A 24,620-nucleotide genomic window follows, 5' to 3' on the forward strand; every position below is an offset into this window, starting at 1 on the left:
CATCTTGTCCCCTTGCTGTCCCTCCCATGTTGTGTTTTTGTACTGTCTAAGCAAGTTTAAAGCAACTAAAACCAAAGCAGCTTAACCCAATTTGTGGAAGGCAACAAAGGAGCTGGGGGGCTTTAGGCTGCGTTAAGGATGTTTTAAAATGTATGCATTTATAAACATATACACATGTGCAGTTATTAAAGGGAATGCAAAGTGCAATATTAACAACTCTAGTCGTTCTTACCTGTTAAGTATTTTGATTCTCCCAGGAGACTCCCTGACTTTGGGTACCCTTCTCCTGGGCTCTCGGGCAGCTGCCTGTATCTCTCATTTTTATGATCAGGCAGTAGCTTGCTCAGCCCCCTAAAGGGGCCTCACGCAATGGATTTATAGAAAGGCAAAAGGCTACAGAGAGAGCAGCCATGCAGTAGGAAAAAGCCATGGACTAGGAGGAAGCAGGGATTATAGACTGGAGTGAATCACTGCAACTCAGCAAATACAGCCAGGTGCAGCGCACTGGGTGCATTAGAGAGAAAGGGGGCAGTTCACTCTGGAACAGGAGACAGAGTATAACAGGGCCACAGTTAGTGAGGGGAAGACAGTGAAAAGGCAACTATCTCTGAAACTACAAGGGGAAGCTTTAAGGTGGACATTGTTAATCAGGCTGGGATTTGGCCATGACACTCTGTAACCTTGGGTAAAGGAGGACAAAAGCTCACAAGATCTTTAATTCAGCCCAAGCACTTGATACATAGCACGTTGACTTCTCATTGGATTATAGGATTTTAAAAGTGTTTTGTTTTTTAATCATGTAAAAATTTGATCCATTCCACTGTGTTTTGCACAAATAACAGTTCCCACAGAAGAGAAGTCTACACAAATGACCATCTTTCACTCCCACAACTTCCTTTTTGTGCAAGGAAGAAAAGTCACAGTATCAATTATGGAGATAGCTGGGAGGGGATGTTCTGAACACTGGTGTATTATAACCTGGCTAATTTCTCTGTTGTTTAGATAAACAAGGAAATGAATATTGATCAGATATGCACATTAGGGGTTTAAGTCATTTGCACAAAGACTCCAGATTTCTGGACCTTCAGTCTCAACAGGTATGCCAACTGGTCCCTGTTAAGAGTCTACAAGCGTGTAGTCTATTAATGTTGTTAGCTGGCCTTTGCTGATTTTCATCCGCTAAGGATAGGAACTTCACACAAATCAGTAGTACAATTTACTGAGGAGAAATCAACTTACGGCTGACTTGATCAAACATTACTGAGAACAGGAAGTCTCTAGGTGTCATGTAATATTCTCCTTCATATTCCAAGGATGCAAACTTCATAAAGCGCTGCTTTCGAATAGAGAGTTTTTCTGCCATCTCCTCATTAGCGACATCTTCCTTCTAAAAACAGGGGGGGAAAAAACAATGTAACAAAAATATGATTAGGCTTTAGACCATTATCCTAATCAGAAGGCAGCCTACTATCCTCAGTATATTGAGGTCAAGTCACCACTGTAAGAGGGACTGGTTGTAATTAAGATAGTTATTCTAGTTTAACCTTAAAAAGGGATAGGTTTATGCACAGTTCAAAATGTTTTTTGAACCATTGTTAAAATTTGTTGTCTAGCTATGAAACAACTACCATGACACATTATATAGGAACAGTGATTTTTCCAATTTAGGTGTGGGTTTGGGTTTTAGACAACAGAAGCAGAGGCAGTATTGTCCACACCAAAAATCACCCCCCCCCCCCATCATGAGATTTTAAAAGTAAGTTGTGTTCTTTTTATTTGCCTTCTGGGTTTTGAGCCTTTAGGGTTCATGTTTCCAAGCGCCTCTCCATAATCATGAGGTTGAAACTTACTATTTTTTGTAATCAGAGATGAGATTCTAACATAATCACCTGACTCCATGAACTGGGACTTTAAGAAAAACACCAAATTTAGAGAGACTTATGATAAAATCATAAGCTTTGGCAATACTGCAGAAACAGCAACAGAAAGTGATGTTAGGTGCAGAGAGAATCTGGACGGAGTGAAAACAAGAGATAGGCATAATATTTTACCATTTCAGAGAGAATAATTGAGCACAGGGAAAATATGAGTTTCTTAGAATGAACATGACATATGTATTTGACTCATGCTGCGGAACAATTCTCCTACACCCATGTCACTCCTTAGAAATTGTATACAAAGCCATTACACTTCAGTAACACTAACAACTGTGAACAATGATGGAAAAACAAGGAAATCTAAATTAGGCAAACTCAGAGTACCAAGACCCCATATGTAACCTATTATAAATAGTTATAGTTATTATAGCCGAGTCCAAACTATATTAGATGCTGTAGAGACTTATAGGAAGATATAGTTCCTGCCCAAAAGGTTTTATAATCTGAAAATGCAAATAAATAAATGAAGGATAAATGATAGGGATATATAAGGAAAATATAAGCAAAACACTAGAGCTAGTTGAAACATTTTCCATGGAAGTTTTCTATTGGAAAAAGCTGGTATCTCAAAATCTAAATGTTTCAAGGAAACGTATCAATTTAAATGAAATTTGAGGTAAAAGTTAAAAAACAATTCAAAATCAAAATGGAGTATTTTGTTTCTACTTTCTTGTTTTCACTTATACTGACTTTTTGTTGAAATTTTTAATTCTATACTATGTTTCAATAAGCTTGTTTCAATGTTTCTGAATCGAAATATTTCAGATTTTGTCCCATGAAATATTTTGACTTTTTGTACCAGTTCATGAAGAACATTTTTTGAAATATTGGAATTTCCCAGAGGATGGAAATTCCATTTTCTGACCTGCTATAGCGATGACTAGACCCATCTTGATAGGCACTGCAGCTATGCTCCGAACTGCATGACTTGAATCAAGCAGTCCCATTAAAGTGAAGTACATGTGTAAATGCTATGTTGGATGATATCTGCTTTTGTTTATATTATATTATTAGTCAATTTCACTTTTACCCCTGTACTGTCATTCGGTTTCCCTTGCTTACTTGGGTCTTTCGAACAACAATAAAGGAAGTGAAACAAATTTTAAAATTAGGAAAATGTTACTAGAAAAATAAAACTGGGCAGCAGAGGGACAGGTGTAGCACCTGAAGCCATTTTAAACTCATTTGTAAACTGATCAGATTTCAAGTAGAAAGCGTTCCTTTAACCTTTATCTTGTACATTAGAACAAAGGTGGGTGTGGAAGATGCAAACAGCATTTTTGTTCTTCTACTAATCAGATTCACAGATTCCGAAAAATACTATTTTAAAACAACTCTAATGTAATAAGTCTCAATTCCTTTTAATCACCTCTGTCTAAAAGTTCTGGGATTGGTTACTACAGAATTGTCTTTTTACAAGTTTCAACAAATGCTGCTTCAGATATCAAGTAAATAAATCATATTTATGAGCTGTTAAAATTCAGCATTCTTATTAGAATCATCTCATAATAATGTCAACAGTTTGTGCCCTAAAGCAAACTTAAAAATAGATTGCTCTATAGTACTGTTTTAATTGAAATTATGGAAAGATTTTTTTTTGCATAAACTTATTATGTTGTGCTTCTGGAAGAAGATTAAGAGTTAATCCTATTATACAACTGTCCATGCCAATTGGATTTTCAAGCTCCTAAAATACTAGAATACTTGTATTAACAATGGCCAAAACATGACTTATTAGTGATATTAAAACTGCTGAACTTCAACAGTTGAAAATTTTAAATTTAAATAAAACAGCTGTAAATGTGTACACACACACACACACACACACACACAGGGAATAGAATTTATTTTTGGTAAGAAAAAAGCATTGACTGCTGAGCATCAATTGACAGACCAGAGATGAGCAGCGAGGATGCCTGCCGCATGGAGATGGCCGAGGTCATGGTGCGAGCCTCGGAGTCTACCGCGTCAAACTACCTGGAGGGCCGCTCTGGCCACAGCCATGCCCTCCTCGAGGATCACCCAGAATTCCTTCCTGGACCCTTTGGGAAGCGAAACCTCAAACTTGGCCATGGCCTGCCACATGTTATAGTTGTAGTGGCCCAAGAGGGCGTGGTGATTGGCCACTCTCAACTGAAGGCTGGAAGATGAATAAATTTTTTGCCCAAACAGATCCTGTCTCTCTGAGTCTTTATTCTTGGGCATAGGCCCGAGTTGCCCCTGCCTCTCCCTTTGCCTAACAGCCTCAACTATGAGGGAGTTTCGGGCCAGGTGAGTGTGGAGATACTCGTGGCCTTTAGCTGGCACAAAGTATTTGTGTTCAGCCCTTTTTTAAAGGGGGGGGGGCAGGGAGGAGGGGATTTGCCATACGGCATTATTGATTTTCAATACTCCTTCATGTAGGGGTACCCTAGTAGGTGCCATGGAGCAAAGGACATTGAACAGGGAGTCCGATGGTTCCTCTAGCTCTTCTATCTGGAGCCCCAGGTTGCAGAAGACCCTCTTCAATAGTTCCTGATGAGCCTTAGCATCATCTTGTGGAACTGGTTGAGGGGGACCCGTAATAGCTTTGTCCGGCGACAATGAGGATGAAGCTGGTGCCGTGGGATCTGCTATGTGCCATGGTGGCCCAGCCGGCTGTTCCCCATGGTCCTCATGGGCCTGGGGGGTGTGTGTCTTCCCTTCTGAGGTCTCCACCTCTGGTGGAGGGCAGGATGCTGAGGCCGATAGCCTATCCGAGGCCCCCGCCACGACCGGACTGTCTGCGAAGACTGGGTAAACCCCCAAGGGTTCCAGGGGTACCAGGCCGCCAGCCACTGGCCTTGGGGCCATGTGGTGGGTTGCAGTGCCAATAATGTAGACGGTACCGCCGGTGCCAGGGCCTGTCCTGCTGTCAAGGACTCCTGCTCAGTGTCGGAGCCAGAAGCAGAGTGGTCGCTGTCCAGCAACCATGATCATGCGGCCCAGCGGCCCTTCTCTGTGCGGTGCTGGCCACTATGTCTTGACATAGACCTATCTGATCAAGATGAGTCCCTTGCGCGGGACCTCAGAGACCGTCGGCATTTGGTGGATCGGCATTGGTAATCCGTCTATCTATGTCTCACGCTGCTCGACCGGTACCGGGATCGACTAAACTAGAACTAACACTAAGGGAACTCTTAACTATTAATTATGTACAACTATTTTACAGGAAAACATTTGAAAGAAACACTGAACAAAGCGTAATGCTAGCCAAAGCAGCGGACGTTCCAGCACCATCACTGGCAGCAAGAAGGAACGGAGGAGGAGGCGGGGGGGAGCCGGCGGCACCCCTTATACTACAGCATGTGCGTGTTGCTCCAGGGGGCGCCAGAGACGGTCCCCTATGGATACCACTGAGGGAAAAACTTCCGGCATTGGTGCATATGGCGAGTGCATATGGCGAGCACACACACCTAATATGGAATGGACATGAGCAAGCACTTGAAGAAAAACCATCAGATTTCTCCCCTCCCTGCCCTACCAAAAAATGTTGTGTTTATTCACAGGAACAATGGTTTTTTTCTCATCTGGCACTTTGACTATTTAAAAATATAGAGGTGGGCACAACCCAAAGTCTTGAACAGATATAAAAATGTACTGCAAAAACTAGTTTGCTATCAGGAGAAAAACTATTAATTCTGGCTACTGAAATCAGACACCAAATGCTAAAGGGGCCGTCAGGGGACCAGGAGCAGGGAGGGGCCTGGATGGGGGCCGGCCTGTGCTAGGGTGACCAGACAGCAAGTGTGAAAAGTCGGGACAGGGGATGGAGGTGACCAGATATCCCGATTTTATAGGGACAGTTCTGATTTTTGGGTCTTTTTCTTATACAGGCTCCTATTACCCCCCACCCCCTGTTCCGACTTTTCACACTTGCTGTCTGGTCACCCTAGTGCTGGCCAGCCCCTCTGCCCCATCCAACAGAAATCCCCAAACTCCAACCCTTTACTCCTCTAATATGTTTCAGCCAAAATCTTCCTTCTAAAACAACTAAGCAGAAACAAAGCTCATTTAAACGAAGCAGAAGGCATAGCTTTGTGAGGATTATTTAGATTATTCTCTGCTTCTCAAATATGAACAGTTTTTGTTTGCTTTAGACATGATAGATATGAAATTTATTATTGCTGGTCTCATTATAGGACAAATTGCAAAGTTTTTTGGGATATGACCATGAACTAGCTAAAGTTTCTTGTAGGTTTACTGCTACATTATTTTGGCCACATTGTGCATAACATATAGAGTATTCTGGATTATTGTCTAGGCTGTTAAATGTATATTGTAATATCGTACGTTGAATCTGTTGAGCAGCAAACTCTCTACAATTTTTTGGACTGCCAATGGGGTGGAAGAGCAGCCTTACTTCCCTCTCCTAGCCAATAGGGATGGAAACTGTTTGGAAGGAAGAGTCTGATGCAGAAAGCCATCTCTCTTTGGAAAGTCACTGTATCAGGAGGAACTAGAGAGCTGCATTAGCATCAGGAAGCTGAGCAATTAAGCAGACTGTGACTGGCAGATACGGTTGCCAACCCTCCAGGTTTGCCCTGGAGTCTCCAGGAATTAATGTTTCATTAAAGATTATGTCATGTGATGAAACCTCCAGGAATACGTCCAACCAAAACTGGCAACCCTACTGGCAGACATTGCAGCAGAGTTCTGTGAGGAATTTGTGGCGAAACAGCAGAGACTGGAAAGGGGTCCTGGATCCTGAGGGTTATATAGAAAGGGGCTCAAAAGTAGTTCTTGTACAGCAGCTAGACAAGGGAGAATAGCTTGAAGAAAGTTCACTGCGTCCATAGTGCCCTAGAAACAGGGAATTAGCCACAGAAGTGGTTAGCCTACTATGATAGGCTGTTGGCTCTAGAAAGGAAGAGTTGCTGACCTTGTGAAAGGTAAATACAGAGACTGGCAGAGGCGCTGGCTTTGGGGTGTTGGAATATAACTGCTTCCCACTGTTGCAGCAACCTCCTGCTAACAGGAACTGTGCATGAATCACTGCAACAACTCTGCTGCAATGTCTGCCAGTCACAGTCTGCTTCCTTGCTCAGCTTCCTGCTGCCCCCAACAAAACACTACAGACTGATCCTGTCCAGGAAACTTGCAGGGTACCTCACTGCTTGTAATAGAGAAATGTACTGAAACGGGATCCCAGGACTTTTTCAGGACTAAACTAGAAATTCCCTAAGGTATTGGGCCTAAGGAATTGCAACCTTTCCTATTCTGACAGTCCTCATAAGAGGAGGTTCTTTGAGATGTGTGGTCCCTATCTGGGTTATGCGCATGCGCCATACGCCCGGAGCCGGAGCTTTTAAAAATAATAGTGTGTGTTGGTCCATCCATGTGCCTTTGTACCGCCTCATAGTTTCAATGGAGGCAATAAGTGGCAGGGCAGACTGACCATTCTCTCAGTTATGTCTCCACCACAAATCAACCAGGTCTGCAGCAGAGGGGAAGGACGGCGGGATTGTAATACAGATAGGGAACACATATCTTGAAGGACCTCCAGTTACAGGTAAGTAAACTCCTCTTCTTCTTCGAGTGATGATCCCGATTATATTCCACTGAGGGTGATTGATAAGCAGTATCTAGTTAGGAGGAGGGTGCGAGGAAGATGATGGAACTGTGGAGCAGAGGTCAGCTGCACTAAATGAGGCAGCTATCTCAGAGTCTTACAAGAGGGCATAATAGGAGGAAAAGGCATGTACCAAACTCCATGTGGCCACCCTACATATCTCTGTGAGCAGCAGGTGGTGGAGCGCGGCTGTAGTAGATGCTTGCACTCGTGGAGTGGGCTTGGACCCCAATGGGTGGAGACAGATCCAACAAACGATAGCAGAGCATAATGCACCTCAAAATCCACTTAGAAATCCTCTGAGTGGAAATGGTCTGGCCCTTAATCCTCCTCCGCTATAGCGACAAATAGTCTAGAAGACTTCCTGAATAGCTTTCTCCTTTGCAGGTAGAAGGCGAGGGCCCTTCAGACATCGAGGGAGTGACAGCATTGTTCCTCTTCTGAGGCATGTGGCTTAGGGAAGAAGTGTATGGGTTGGCTGAGGTGAAAACGGGATACCACCTTCAGCAGAAACCTGGGATGTAAGCATAGGGAAACTTTGTCTTTATGAAACATGGTGAAAGGGGGGTCCTGCCATCATGGCCCTCCCAATTTGCGTACCCTCTTTGCAGAGGTGATGGCTATCAGGAAGGTGACCTTCATGGAGAGAAGAGAAAGGAAGCAGGAGGCCAGAGGTTCGAAGGGTAACTTCATCAGTGCCGTGAGGACAAGGTTGAGGGTTGGATAGAAGGGTATGATCATACAAGGCCCTTCCAGAATCTGACAGTTAATGGGTGAGTGAAAACTGAGTGCCCCTTCACAGCGTGGGAAAAGCACTAATGGGTGCTATGTGCACCTTGATGGAGCTGAGAGCGTATTCTGACACTTTCAGGGACAGGAGGTAGTCCAAGAGGAGAGGGTTGCTGACGGCCTCAGGAGCCATACTCTTCTGTTGGGCCCAGAAGGTGAAATGTTTCCCCTTGACCTGGTAGGATCACCTTGTGGATTCTTTTCCTGCTACTCGAGGGGATGTCTCATACTGCCAATGAATACTTCTGTGCTAGTGAAGATGCTCATCCAAAAACCAGGCTCTCAGGTGAAGCGTCTGCAGATTGGGGCATCTGATCTTGCCATTGTGCTGAGTGAGCAGTTCCAGGAAAATCAGTAGCCTGAGTGGAGGATACCTTGACATGCGAAGAAGAGGAGGAAACCAGAACTGGCAAGGCCAGAACGTGGTGATCAGAATGACCGTCGCCTCCTCCCATTGAATCGTGTGGAGAATATGGGGCAGGAGTGGGTAGGAGAGGGAAGGCATAATTGATTCAGCCTAACCAGTCAAGGACCAGGGGTGTCGCGTTAGGAGCGGGCTCCAAGTCTGCTCCTGGAATAGTATGGGATGCATCTGGCATTGGTGTGGGAGGCAAAGAGATCCCTGGTCTGAGTACCCCAGCGGTCAAAAATATCCACGATCATTGAATCGTGGAGCTCCCACTCTTGGTCAGTCACAAAGTTCCTGCTGAGAGTATCTGCAATCACATTCTGAGTCCCTGGGAGATAGGCTGCTGACAAGAGGATACTGTATATGATGCACCATTTCCACACAAAGTGCTGGCAACTTCGGGTCTCCCTTGTTTAAGTAGTAAATGGTAGTGGTGTTATCCAACATGATAAGAATATGGCAGGAGCGGCTGGGTGGGAGGAATGTGCAACACGCTCTCCTTACTGCCCAAAGTTCTAGGATATTAATGTGCATCCTGGAGTCCCGATCAGTCCAAGCCATGTGTGCCATGTGGGCGCCCCATCCATCAAGAGATGCATCCGTAATGATCATTATATCAGGGGAGAATGATCATTATATAAGGAAAGAAATCCCAGAGCAAACCTGATCCAGGTTTGTCCACCACCAAAGGGAGAAGAGGACCTCATCGGGAAGAGTCAGAATGGTGTCCATGGAATGGAGTGTGGGAGAATGGACGTTCTGTAAACACAGTTGTAGACAGCAGAAATGAAGATGAGCATGCCGCCATGGGGCCAAGGAGGGAAAGGCAAGTTCTGGCCGGAACAGAGAGGTTGGAAGTCACTGAAGCGATTAGTTCCAGCAGGATCCAGAACCTGTCCTCTGGTACGTAGGCATGCTCAGAGACTGCATCAATGTGTGCTATGATGAATTCCAGGGACTGAGTTGGGTCTAAAGTTGATTTTTTGATGTTCACACTGACTCCCAGGGAGGAGAGGAATAGAAGCAGCTGGGATGTCGATACTCAAGCTTCTCGTCTGGACTGGGTTGCCAGTAGACAACTGTTGAGATAAGGGAAGACGAGGACTCTTTGACGCCGGAGGTGGGCTGCCACCATGGAGAAAACCTTGGTGAAGACGTAGGAAGCAGTGAGTCCAAACGGCAGGACTTTGCATTAGAAGTTTTGAGTGCTCACCGTAAAACTCAAGAATAGTCTGTGGGTTGGGTGGATAGCTATTTGAAAGTAAGCATCTTGCATACTGAGAGCCGTAAACATATGCCTCTTTCTAGTGAGGGTATGATGGCTGCAAGTGCGACCATATGAAACTTTGGCTTGCATACTAAGCGGTTGAGCTGACTGTGATCTAGGATTGGTCTCCAGCCTCCTTTTCTCTTGGGTACCAGGAAGTAGGTGGAGTTGAACCCTGTGCCCTGAAAGGAGGATGGAGACCATCCTGCATTGCTGTGCAGGATGTGAATGATAAAACTTTTGCTTGGGCACCGGTGTATAAATACCCAGAGATCGCAGAGTGACTCTAGATTCTTTGAGCGAGTGCAGGGAATCGTCAGTTTTCTGATTGAAGAGGTAAGCTTCATCGAAGCGGAGGTCCTCAATTGTGTTCTGCACCTCCCTAGGGAAACCAGAGGAATGTAATCAGGATTTCCTCCTCATGATAATCCCAGTCGCCATAGTACAGGAAGATGTGTCTGCTGGATCTACTGCAGCCTGGAGCGTCATCCTGGCAACCAATTTACCTTCCTCCAGAATAGTCTGGAAGCGAGCATGGTCCTGTTGGGGCAGCTTGTCTGCAAAGTCTGCTAACTGGCGGATAATTCAAAAAGTCATATTTAGCTAGCAATGACAGGTAGTTAGAGCTGAGGAACTGAAGGCTGACTGAAGAAAAGACCTTACGACCTAGAAGGTCTAACCCAGGGATCAGCAACCTTTGGCACGCAGCCCCCGGTGAGCTGGGCTGGTTTATTTACCGGCCGCGTCCGCAGGTTCAGCCGATCGCAACAACCGAACAAACCGGCCCGGCCCGCCAGGGGCCTTACCCTGGTGGGCCGTGTGTCAAAGGTTGCCGATCCCTGGTCTAACCTCTTACCTTCCTTGTCGGTTGGACTGGAATGCTTTTGAGGTTGCAACAGATAAAGCTGGAATAAGCTACAAGTTTAAGTAAAAACAGCCTCTAGTTTTAAGACATTGTCTCACCTTAAGCCTTTTTGGGACTGGACATTCTTGTCTGCTACTTTAGACGCAGCATCTGGCATCCTATCATTTGCACTATACTGTTTATGACTGTTATTTACTTGGTACTCAGGAAAGAGATACAGCACAGCTGTAACTAAACAAACATTTTAAATAAACAGTATAGCATCACCCTAGTACTACACAACCTAGCATTCATTTGGAGTTCAGGTCTTTCTATAGAACTTGATTTCACAACCTTTTGGACCAAAGGCTAGAAAATTTGTGACTGAGCCAGAACACCACAAAAAATAGAGTAATATGACTTTCCAGGCCTGAGCATGTTCTCTTATAGTTTGGAAAAATAATCATTCAGAAGAACAGCCATCACCACTGCAGTTTTAGCTAAATTTAAAAGATGCTTTTCTCAGTTCAGTGGACTTATAAATATCCAAATGCCAATTTAAGCATACAGATTTAACAGTGGGGAGTGGTAGTGGTGGATTGACAGTAGGATTTTGTAACAAAATTACAGACAAATTCTGCTCTCAGTTGAAGACAATGGTTTCTCTGGATTTAGACCAGTAGTATCCAGCCATATGCTATACCCAGTGTATCATTTTCTTTCATTACAAAATAGAATAATTTTAAAAAGTTTTCACTGATTCCACAGTATTTTTATTCTTTGTTAGCTATCTGTAAAAGTGCTAGAACCTACATTTTTTTGATGCCATATAATATGCTTACTATTTTATCTCCTGCAATTCTGTTGTAATCACTTTTGGCTGGAAATATAAAAGGTCAAAGCTCACAGCTCCTTTCAATGTTTAATGTAGTTTATTCTAACAATAAAGTCCCACCTACTCACACAGAGATCAGGACGTGTTACTTTCTATATAAGGTATCAAAGGTCTTTCTACAGGAAAGTTTCATTTTCTTAACAGTAACAAACATAACCTTATCTAACTGCTCATTAAAAAATTAATTAAATGCCAGAACACTATGGTACATGCCATTGTCTCTTTTACTCTTCCTATTAAAGTACAAAACAACATAAATGTAAAAAATGCAGACACTTATCAACTTTGAATGTCTCACTTTATAGTGTTTTTGCTGGTCAGAAAATGAATCATAGACTCATAGGACTGGAAGAGACCTCGAGAGGTCACCTTGTCCAGTCCCCTGCACACATGGCAGGACTAAGTATTATCTAGACCATCCCTGATAGGTGTTTGTCTAATCTCTTTGGGTGAAACTCTGCTGAATAAGAAGGCAGAATCTTTCTGCTCCAGCAGCAGTTTCCAGATAATCTCAAGAGGTAGTCCCAAGTAAAATGTGTTATAGCAGTGTCATCTCAGTGGGACAAAGTCGTTAACAACTACAGCAAAATCCACACCTAAAATAAACTGTCAGACTTTTCTAGGCAGGCATGGATGGAAAAAACACTCTTGGCCAGAACTTCTACCCAGACATCCAGGAGCAGCATGAGGTTTTGTAAGACCCCTAAATTGTAAACCTGTGTCCCAAATGGTAACCACCATCCCCTTAATTACATGAACCATTCTAACACTCACCCATCTTTTGGTTGCTTTTCTCTACCTACCATTGTTATCTGAGACTAGTCCCCAGCAAGCTTCACTGAGCTAGCCTTTACCCAAGATCTAATCACCAACATTTGTCATGAGGGTGATGTAATTTTTATACAATTACAAACTTTGTTTTTTTTTGCTAATACCAACTAAATACATACACTTGGAGAAAAACCTCTCTCTGTTAAGGATTCAACACCTCCCCAACTTCAATTAAGGTCTGAAAGGTTCCTAGTACATTTTCCTGAGTCATCCAAGTAGCCCTTCAACCAAAAAAGGATGGTAAGACTCAACATTCCTGACATTTCTAAGGAAAAAAAGAAGCAGAAAAACACTTTAATTGAAAAACAACGACAGCAACAATAATAAAAAGCCTCCACAGCTTTCAAGTGTTTATACATCATAAATAAGCAAAAGGGGGAACAATCCATTTCCCCCCTCTTTGTAGATCATCTTCAAAATAGGATTAAATAATGACAAATATACTATAGGGAACATTCTTGTATTTATAAGTGGATAAAAGTGACAACTTAAAAAAATAGAGTTTAGGTATAAAAACACCTATTAATAAACACAGCAGCCAAAACTCATACCAAATAGGATATAAAATTCATATTTACTCAAAAGACTAACAGTAACAAAGAGTTATTACTATTTTTAAAAATGCTCTTGTAAGCATAATCAAAAATGACTGCTAGAACAATTTGGGCTTATTTTTCTCTTTAATAGGTCCACATAAGAAGAAATTAAACTACAAAGAACCACAGAAGAACCTTGGAGTTACGTACACCAGAGTTATAAATTGACCAGTCAACCACACATCTCATTTGGAACCGGAAGTATGCAATCAGACCAAAAAAAAAAAAAAGGATGGAGTTTCATCCTTAACTCTGAATTTAGTTGCTTTTGTAGTTTTAAGTCAGACCTTGAATGTTAATTTGAGAATTGTAATGGTATAGCTACAATAGTTAATGGTGAATTAGACTTGAATGAGGTCAGAACCACCCTCTAATGATGCAAGTGTTTCCCCTACTGTTGACATGGCAGTGGATCAGCTGTTAGGAAGCTATTGGACACTGTGAGCATTATTTCAGAAGCTATGGTCTGCTGCTTGCATTGAGAAAAGCTTAAGGGCAGCAATTTCTCCATTAATGTGCTTTCCACTTCAAGTTAGTTTGAAATTTGTGCAATAAAACTGCTTAACTTCATGAATTTTATTTGGAAAGCTAGTGAAGAATGCATGGGTTTTCTTTTGTATTTTGGATTGTATCAGCAACCTGGTTCCCAGGTGGCTGAACAGGACCCACTGTACTATTATTTTTGTTAATTTTCTTTCTGTATGGAGGATGACATTGTGATGAATTAGGGATTCTATCTTTACCACTTCTGAATTTTGGATGATTTTATGAAATTGAATCAAGAAATTACAGTCTCAAGGAAAGCCCTCATGTGAATCCCCCATGAGTTAGCTGGGTTGTGCCATGTCTCTGCCAGGCCAGATATGACAGCACTCAACTATAATCTATTCAAAGTAAAACACAGTGGGACAATAGGTTTATTCTATCTGGGAGAAGACACTTCCTCCTCTTGTCAGAAGGGAGGGAGGTTTGCGAGAAATGGAAAATTACCAAAAATCAGACCAAAAGAAGCAGGTGACCTCAGGAGGAGTCTATAAAGGGACTCACACAGGGGAATTGAGAGCCATTTTGACCAGATTAAGATGAGGGATGGAGGCTCCTGCAGGGGCAGGGTAGGCAAGTGCGGTGGAGAACGCTGCCTGTCTGCTTGACAGAACACAGATGATCCCCTTGCAAAGGAAGGGTGACGTAGTGAGGGACATATTGGATTTAGGATTATGATCTGTGCTTTATCTGTTAAGTAAAGAGTATAAAGTGATAGACTGAACAAAACATGTTTGTGTTGACTGCTTCACAACTACTGCATGCCCATGAGGTAGTTAAACTGTAAACCAGAAGCTTCACACCTTTGGGAGTGGAGTTCTGGGAGAGGGGTATATTCAAGTACTGAGGAGTTTGAAGGGTCAGTGTGGTGCCCAGACAGTTAGGTGGCTGGACAGCAGGTTCCAACACTCACAAGGGGGATGCCAGATAGAATGTCTGCTCCCTGGGAATGTGCCTAGAGACCCTGAGATTGGGGCAGTGGCTGGACTCCGTTCAGGCTCCGGGAGCCTAAAACACCCCAGGGAATCCAGAGCACAGAAGCTTGGATTCCCCTCACAGCAATCCTCATGGTTAGCTAGGAAGGGACACTTGCTAGGATCTGTGACACCTGTTCTAATTATATATATTATTTTGTAAAGAAAATCCAGTTATGTATCTTTTTGAAAAGTAATTTTGAAATAATACATGTGTAGTAAGTGCAATGGAAAAAATGAGCTAAAAGCAAGAGTTAACATGACAGTATGGCTAACAAAGTACAAATAGCATACAAGGGAGGACTTAAATATGTGCATAACATGTGCATATAGAGAGTAGAATATTTTAGTCCAAACTATTTTAAAAATAAACTTACTGTTTCCTCCCTTGCATCTATTGTTAGTTTCTTTTTCCTTTCTTCTCTATTTTTTCTTCCCTTGCACATCGTGCAGTATCTTGGTGCGTTATCACCTTTTTCTATGCATTTTCCCCTCAGTCCAATTTTTCTGTGATGTTCAATAATATACATTTTTCAATCTATTTTCTCTCCAAGAACGTTATTCCTTCTTCACTCTGTTCCCTTCCACACTGGGTTCACATCTGTCCTCTCTCCAGCCCTTCTTCCTCTTTTCCAGCTTGGTCTCCTTTTCTTCCTTTCCTTATCAGTTCACCCCTCTAAACACCCTCTCTCCTCATTTCCTCATCTTTCCCTCTATCCTCAACCCCTCACTGAGGGAAAGCTCCGAGTCCTCTTTTCCTTTCCCTCCCCTTTGGATACAATGAGAGGGCCATAAGCTGTGTTCTTCCTCCCCTCAGACACAATAAGGAGGGGAATGTTTCTCTTTTCCTCCTCCCACATGGATATCAGCAGACTTGGCAGGGTATACTGATTGCTCCATTAACTGTGCCTGTTTTAGGCATAAGTAACGAAGTCTGTGTGCAGTTTAAACCTCACTGGGGCCAGCAGGCCGCCTTGTAGCACTGAGGATGGATCCATGACTTCATGCTTAATCCACCCCCGGATTTAGTAAATCTTGTTCACCTCAGATTTCTGAGTCTGATGAAAACTATGCAGTACACTTGTCACTATTGTACATCAAATTTAACCAAATCCAATTTGAAATTATCAAGATATGGAAGTCTTAAAGTCTAGATTTAAAACTGAAAACTTAATTTATCTTCAATCTGTGCTGCAAGTTTTGACACATTTAGTGTATGAATGCACAGAATGAGAAATTAAAGCCTGAAGTCCCTAGGCTTCAAAAATTAAAACTTCACAGATGACAAAGGTTTCAGACAAGAAATACACAGTATATACACATGTAAGTTACTAAATGTATTTTATAAGATACTAACATTTAAAAAAGTAAATATCAGGGTGGATAAAAAAATTAAAAATCTGATTTTTATTTCTTCAATTTTTGTATTTAAATTAAATATGGGTTTATTTTTAAAATAAACATATTTAAAATTAAATGTGAAATGACAACCTATGTTAAGGCCTAAGATTACTATAATCTATAAAATAATTTAAATTAAATTAAAAAAGTAACATTAAGCAGTATGTTTGTGGCCAAGTTTTAAATAAAGTCATATCAATGAACTGATGGAAGTCACTGGCTAAGCACGTGGAACCAGCATTTGTTGAAGGAGTAAACCACTATTGACAGCAGTAGCCTCTTCTGATGATACAGAGAATATTTTTATTCAACAAGTTCAGTTTAATGGCTAGTTCATTCAAAGTTAAGAAACCAACTGTAGTTGAAAAAGCAAAAAAGCTTGTTTTCCTCTTCCAGTCTATGGATAAAAGCCTACGTGAGAGGATGAGATCTACTAGTTCTAAAATCTTGGAGGGCATGGTAACCAGAAACAATCAGTTCAATTCACTAACTATAGATAATACGTCCTTTGTTTAATAGATCTATTAAATTTTAAATTCAAAACAGGTTTTGATAAGAAATAAAGTTTATCAGAAAGGTTATGTACCCAGTACATTTAAATTTTATTTTACTAAAACATTTTAAAATGTTTTGTGCATTTTTAACTGAATATGAATTTTCATCCAAATAAAGCTTGACACAAATCACAAGTAAAACATTAATCATCTAATAAATAAGAAATGCATCATTATATCAAGGTTTTCTGCTTGCTAATTTAAGTCAGGATTAAAATCAGCGAGTTACATCACTGATTTAAATCAGTCCATCCTGCTAAAAATGTATATGTTAAAAAAGGAAAAGCTCATGCTTTCATAATAAAGAATCTGAGCCACATATTATATAGACTCATTCAAATACACCAAGATACCAAAACCAATACCAAATCAAAGGGACCAGATCACAAGCAAAATGTTCTTTTGAAGTGAATTAGCCCATATGATTTCATTTCCACATTATATTTCTCTGGTTTAATCTAAGAGATCAAATGGCAAGCCTGGGCACTGACCAACCAGAAAAAAATAAAATTTATTTCCATTTGAAAAGGTTACAGCTATTAAGATTACTATGTCTAACAATTGAAATTAAAAACACTACCATTGAACTGAAATAAACTTGTGAGTTCAAAATATTAAAGCCCTAAAAAATTACAAAAATGAAATCAATAGAATATTGAAATACTTTTCACTGAAAGGATTATCGGGTACAGAATGGGCTATCAATAGAAGTCTACAACCAACCACTGTTAAGACTGAGATGGCGTAGTATCCAAGGCCCCTTAGCATTGCTGGATATACCTACTTCAAAATGGCAGGGAGCAGATTAGATGGACCAGTTCCTATTAAAGAAAACAGATAGCCGCTATCCTCTCCTTCTTCAAATCTTTACATAAAAGACATATCTGCTGTGATGACTATAATTAATGATGACTAAGTTTGAGGCAGCAGTTGGATAATTATGTATTTATGTATCTTTGGGTCTAAAAATACCTCTATAAAATATTTATATATTTGGATTGTAAATCTCTCTTTCACTCTTTGCATTTCATTGGCTTGCATTTCATTGGTCTTTGACTGTAAACAGTGCAAAGAGCAGGACTTCCCTTGTGTTCATACAGTGCCTAGAACAATGAGACCTCAATCCTGATTTGGGGCTTTTGGGTACCACTACAATATAAGTAATAATAAGGGCAATAGTACATCAGTAAGCCTTAGTTCAAAGCTTTTTAATTTCTACATTTCAAATCCATTGATATTTGCTTTTGATTAGATCATTCTTAGAGAGTGACCAGGCAGCATATGTGAAAAATCGGGCCGGGGGTAATAGGCACCTATATAAAAAAAGCCCCGACTATCAGGACTCTCTGTATAAAATCAGGACATCTGGTCACCCTGATCCTTCTTGAAATATAAACTGAAGACAAAGTAGGAAGCAAAAAATAAATCTACAAAGAAAATATAATAAAGGCAGGCAGGGTCCACAAGTTCTAACAAGACACACAACCAACTAATTTAAAAATCATACATTTACACTTCAACTTGCAAGTTATCACACTGCACTACTTATACATTACACTATTTCAATAGTACATTGCTTGCACTCACTTTTTTAGAAGTACTAAATATATACAGAACAGAGAAAAGTCATATAAACACCTTAAAGGCAAAATACACATGAAATAGATGTTTTGAGTTGTCTCAGAAAGCTCGATAGTCTGTATTAAAATAACCAGTTGATGAGTGGAAAATGTATTGTATCTACTTCATGTAGATTGTATTCAGATTTAGATCCCTGCATGTTAACATGAGAAATGGTATTAATTTTCTTCATAGCACTTATTTTTATGCTAGTACAGTAATATCTATCTATAGCAATGAATATACCCAAGAACCGAACTACAGGCATGAAAGCGATACAGGAACCTGAAAATTTGAGCAAATATTTTTAGAAGAAAACTTTTTCTTCCCCATAACTTTTCAGTTGACATACTAGGTCAGATTCTCAGCCATACTGACTTTACACTTGGGAGCAGCTGGGGGGATCTGGGGAGAAAAGTGGCAGGGGCGGCTCTAGGCACCAGCTAAACAAGCTGGTGCCTAGGGCGGCAAAATGTATGGGGCGGCAAAATGCTGAGCTACCGGCTCCCGCCTGGGGGGGAAGTGGCCGCTGCCCGCAGGAGAGCGGCGCGAACAAGCAGAGGAGCGGCCCATCCTCTGAAGCCAGGGCAGGGCCGTGCTACCGGCGCCTGCCGGGGAGAGGGGGGGGCACGGGTGGCCGCTTCCCGCTGCCCGCGGGAGAGCAGCGTGAAGAAGCCGAGGAGCGGCCCGTTCTGCAGCTGGGGCAGGGCCGCGCTACCGGCTCCGCCTGGGGGTTGGGCGCTGACAGCGGGAGAGCGGCGGGAGCCGGTAGCGCGGCCCTGCCCCGGCTTCAGAGGACGGGACGCTCCTCAGCTTGTTCACGCCGCTCTCCCGCGGGCAGCGGCCACCCCCCCCCCCTCAAGCGGGAGCCGGTAGCACAGCCCTGCTCCGGCTGCAGAGGACGGGGTAACATGGCGCCCGGGCAGTCCACTCCTCCTCGGCTTGTCCCCGCCTCCGCCTCCTCTCTGCGCCGCCTCCTGCCAGGGAAGGGGAGAGGGGAGCGGAGCGACAGCCCGGGCTGAGCCCAGCTTGTGCCAGGGCCAAGGCGAAGCCCAAGGATGAGCAGGGCTGGGATCCAGCAGCAGCCCCAACCCCTGGCCCTGGGAGCGGTGGTGACCAGAGATGACTCCACCTCAGGCCAGATCTGCAGGAAAGTAAGAGTCGGGCCAGGTGGGAGGGTCCCCAGGACCCCTGGGGAGCTTCTGCGTGCTGGAACCCCAGAGGCTGCTGCCTCCCTCCCCCACAAATTCTCTGTTTTCATTTTTTGTTAATTTTAAACAGTCAAAACAAAACTACAAAGTGCAAACATGTGTAAAAGCCAAAAAAAAGCGCGGGGGGGGGGGCAGCCAAAAATTTTTTTGCTTGGGGCAGCAAAAAACCTAGAGTCGGCCCTGAAAAGTGGTTGTAATCCTGGGACTGCTTGTGCTTGAGGCTCTATGCCACATGATAATTTGCCACTGTTGGAAAAATCTTCATTGCCCCTTTATGGTAGCTTTCCACCTGCTTTGTACAACTGAGGCAGCGCAGAAAGAGCTGGGCCTGAGAATCTGGCCCCCTATGTTGTATAATATTCTGTCAGCCATGTCACAAGTCAGTTTGATTACATGCTCTTCAGGGCAGGGGGTGAGTCTTCCTTCAGAAAGTGCACATTGCCTTTTGGGCACTTCTTCAAACTAAAGCGTCTGTTACAGCTGTCCCCCTGCTGCATTCCTCTTTTTCCCTCTCCTTTCTGTTTGTCCTGTGTGGCCGCCCCTCCCGGCCATTGTGCTAACTAAAGTCACAGCCCTATTCATAGGAATGGCTTGTACAGACTAACTGGAGCCATTGCTCTGCCTACGGAGGGGGCTTCTTGCTTCTTTGTTTGGTTCCTTTGTTCAGACCCGGGCTCGGTGTGGAGGGCGCTGCCCAGAAATGCAAGACCTGAAGTGGCCAACTAATTAAGCATATGAGTCATACCTGTGGCTCAGAACATGCCCAGGCATGCCTATGCTTACCTGCAGCCTTTCCCTGCCTTCTCTCTTCCCCTGTATCAAGAGGAGCCAATCAAAAGTACTGGTGGGAAACTGCCTGAGTTTGCCTTTAAAGCCGGACATTTTCTGATCAGACCTCGGAGAAGGTCCTTGCTTTACCACCTGGTCTGATCAGCTAGGGGTCTTTGGGGGGCCCTCTCCCCGCTCTCGTTTGTTTTTGAGCTTACCCCCGTTTTTAAACTCCCCTCCCACGAACAACGAATTTGTGCCTGGAGATCTCCTGATTATTGTAAGCGGATCGAGTCCTCTCTCCATCCTCCGATGCTACTGCCGTTCCTGTCTCTGTGCTTGCTGCTGTCCTGGGGAATGGTAAGAACTCCCTCTTGCAAACTCCCCCTGTCCTAGCTGCTGGCCTTGTTTCCCCAGCAGACAGACCCAAGCTAACTCCTTGGTCTGTATCTGTAATCTGTTTCTGGCTCCGCAGCGCCTTTGCTGCTAGAAATAAGCCTGTGCCGCTGCTAGGCTGTGCCTTCCTGGACTGTATCCTGGGCTGCCGGCTTGCAGCCACCCCACTGCTGCGGCCACCACTAGTTAACCCCCCTCCCCCGGGTTGTACCCTGGGCACACACCACTCTGCCCTCTGGAACTGCTCCCCCTCCCAATCAAAGAAGTGGCAGGGAGTGTAAGGTGCACCTATTAGAATCAGGTTCTTAGTCCAGATAAGTTGTAATTTCATTTTGCATAGCTGTGGTTAGGGTTACCATACGTCTGGATTTCCCCGGACATGTCCGGCTTTTTGGTGCTCAAATCCCCGTCCGGGGGGAATTTCCAAAGAGCCGGACATGTCCGGGGAAATAGGGAGGCATAAGCCAGGGTCCGCCCAGCATGATCCGCCGGGTCCACAGCGCAGCCCAGCTGCCCCAGCTACAATGCTCAAGCGGGGAATGGGGGGGCTCGGGCTTCCCTCGCGGGCAGGAACCCCCCGGCCACTGGGGGACCCTTCCTGTGGCCCCGTTGCCCCGTGCAGCTTGGAACCCGGCGCCGCGGGAGCTGTTTCCGGCGGGGACAGACAGGCTGGGGAACGCGCTCGGAGGCAGGAAGGAAGCTGCGGCCGGGGCTGCAGGGACCCGCGCTGCCAAGCGTCTGAAGCCCCCAGCAGGCAGAGGCTGCTGGGTGAGCAGGGCAGGCGGGGGCATAGAGGCTGCAGGGGCAGGGGGGTGCAGGGGCTGCAGGGCGAGTGGAGAGCAGGGGTCTCAGAGGCTGCAGGGGCGGGGGGCGCAGGGGCAGGGCAGGCGGGGGGGGCAGAAGCTGCAGGGGCAGGGAGGTGCAGAGGCTGCAGGGCGAGTGGGGAACACGGGTCACAGAGGCTGCAGGGGCAGGGGGGCGCAGGGGCTGTAGGGCGAGTGGGGAGCAGGGAAGCACTTAGCAACCCCCAACCAAGATCAGAGCGGGAGGGAGGAGGGGGAATGCAGGGTGCTCAGAGGAGGGGGCAGAGTTGGGGCAGGGGCTTTGGGGAAGGGGCGGGGTTGGGGCGGGGAAGGGGCGGAGTTGGGGCAGGGCCAGGCCCCCGTGGAGTGTCCTCTTTTTTCAGTGTTGAAATATGGTAACCCTAGCTGTGATTAAGTTAGGTTTAAAGAATTGTTTGTATTGTGCTCTGTAAGTTAGGTTTAAAAAATTGTTGCATTGTGTTCTGTTACTTGTTAATTTGTGTAGTCTTGGTTAAGTTAGATCATAGATAAGATTTTGCTGTGTTCTGTATAATTGTGGTTAAGTCTGTCTTCCCGCTACCCTCCCCCGAGCTTGCCCGTGTCTCCCCCTGAGCTCCCCAGTCACTCATTGCAGTCTCTCTGCTGTTTAAACTTGCAGCCTGTCTGCTCTCTGTGTCTCCCTGAGTTTAAATCTCCCTCCGCAGCGCCTCTGCCTTTGGTCTCTGCTCCACCATGTGCTCCTCTTCCCCCATCCCCCAACCTCATTCCTCTACCACTGTCTTTCTCTCTCTCTCTCTCTTTTAATCCCTTCCCCCACGTGCTCACCCCGCTCCTACTGCTGCCAAACCTCAATTGTATTACTAAAGTCTAGCATAAACCCCCATTTCTTTTTCTTTCTAACACACCTCACATTTTACATTTACACCACTGTGACATATTTTTACCTAGAGTTGTTGGTTATTTAACACATTTTACCCATAACTGTTAGTTGGTTATATGCTGCTGTAACACACCCTTTACATAGAAACTGTTAGCTACCTGTTACATTTATACTTCAGTGTTAATTGGTTACCAACTGTATTGTACCCAACTGTATTGTACCCCACTGTATTGTACCCCACTATTGAAACCCCCTATCCTATTTACTAAAAGAAACCCCTCCCTAATTGTCTACCTTAACAAACCCCATACCCCTCACTATTGAATTTTCCCTGTTTTTGCATTTTCTTAATAAAGCTTATTTTGCACCCCACCAGTGCAGTAGTTGTCCCCCAAAATCCCCTACCTGCTGGCAGGGTCATAAAGAAGGTCATTTGCATAGTGTTATACATTTACATAGTGCTTTACAGCTTTAAAAGCTTTTACTGTCAATATTGAATCTTGCTCTCACGGAAGTCAAAGAAAAAATTCTAACTGACGTCAGTGAGGCAGCCTTATGACTGACAGATTATTGATGAGACCCAGACAGGAAAGAGCCATAGAAGCAGAGAGACACAAGGTGGATGAAGTAATATCTTTCACTGGACCAACTTCTGTTGGTGAGAGAAACAAGCTTTTGAGCTACACAGAGCTCTTCCTCAGGTCTGGGAAAGGTACTCGGGCCTTGTCTATACTACACAATTTGTCAACAAAACAGTGGAGGTGTAATAAAACCACCTCAGCGAGAGGTGTAGAGCTTATGTCGGCGTTGTTCGGGTGATTCAGTGGTTCCTAACATCGGCTGTGGGGCAGCCGGCCTCCCGGCAGGGAGCTACCAGCAGAGTTGAAAGACCGGGCTCTCAGTTCCTCACACTGCCTCTCTTAGGTCAGTAGACATGCTCCTGATGACGATGCGCACCACTGACCCAAGGAGGGTAGTGTAGACATCAGCCACCGCAGTAATTAATGCGGTGGCTGTAAGTCCACGTAACATAGGTAGACTTACCTTTGTAGTGAAGACATAGCCTTAGAGAGTCACAGCTAAATACAAAGTAGAACAGATAGTTTAGCATAGATAGCTAGCCATTCCAGAAGCAGTACATTTCAAGGAGGAATCTGAGGGAGAAGACAGGGTACCTGATGGAAAGAAAACAGGAGACTGGTCTAAGCACAGAGATCCTAATGAATGCACATCCAAAGCCAGGACTGGGAGAAGATGGTAAAGGGGCTAGGATTCAAAGGAGTAAAGAGAGAAGGCACGGGATTAGGAGACAATGAAAGCAGAGTTAAAGATAGGGATGACCAGATAAGGATAAAGAACGTGAAATTGTTGAAATAAGAGACAAGAAACCAGTGAAGAGTTTCAGAGTAGAGGGTGGGGGTTGCGAGAACAAATTTGTTATAAACATTTTTAATTAGATGGTGCTTAAAGGCCAGTGGTGAGACGAGGGGAGGCCAGAGACAAGAAAGCTACAATAATGAAGGTGAGTGCTAATTAAGGCATGGTAAATGATGTTAGCAGTTTTGGCAGTGAGAGAAGAATAGATTACAATGATATTAAAACAGGAAAAAGTGACAAATTTCAACAGAAAGATCTTAGGAAAGTGGTTTTTTACAAACCTTTAAAAATAATAATGCAGTAACTCAGTAAACCATCATTCATATTTCCAATAGCTCTGTAAACCACATATTCACCATATGCCAATAACATTTCTGAAGAGCCATTATACATGTATGACATTTTACAATCTACATACTTTGAGGGAAGCATTCTGAAGGAAACTGCTAGCTTGCCCTCAGACAAGCCGTCATTTGCATATTTTCAAAACACTTATCAGAATACTTGTCATTTATAAGCACTATAGCTAACATGTTTGCACATCCAAAATGTTTTAAACAGTGACTGAATACACAGTGCCTTTCAGAAAAGTACAAGTAGAAACAGTCTTAGATTTCCATATCAGCTCACACCAATATGCAGTGTGCCAAATATAATTAGACATTAAAATGCATATCCTTTAATCTGTCAATTTTTAACCTACATACTTTGTGCTTGCTCTGACAGGGATTTATTATTCAGCACAATGGTGGGATTGCATTACGAGAACTACATCTTGTTTTTCAGTTGTAGTGCAGACTGACACACACTGTCTGCTGACCAAATATAACCACATGGACTTCAGAACCTATAGACTCTGGGACAGATGCTTCTCTAATCTGACTAGGCAGCACCCCAAATGCAGAGAATCTTTGGTGGCTTCATTTTCTTTGCAC

At 43.8% G+C, this 24,620-nt stretch overlaps 1 protein-coding gene across 1 annotated transcript in view; it reads right to left on the reverse strand.

Moving 5' to 3' along the window:
* LOC113406796 (calcium uptake protein 2, mitochondrial-like) overlaps positions 1–24,620 on the reverse strand; it is a 254,715-nt gene that overhangs the window by 103,385 nt on the left and 126,710 nt on the right. The window contains exon 2 of the mRNA XM_026653524.1: positions 1,240–1,387. Within this exon, the coding sequence (XP_026509309.1) occupies positions 1,240–1,387 (148 nt within the window). The remainder of the gene's footprint in view (positions 1–1,239; positions 1,388–24,620) is intronic.

Source organism: Terrapene carolina, unplaced genomic scaffold (assembly GCF_002925995.2).
Source record: "Terrapene carolina triunguis isolate 2854851 unplaced genomic scaffold, T_m_triunguis-2.0 Scaffold139, whole genome shotgun sequence".
NCBI classification, from domain to species: domain Eukaryota; kingdom Metazoa; phylum Chordata; order Testudines; family Emydidae; genus Terrapene; species Terrapene triunguis.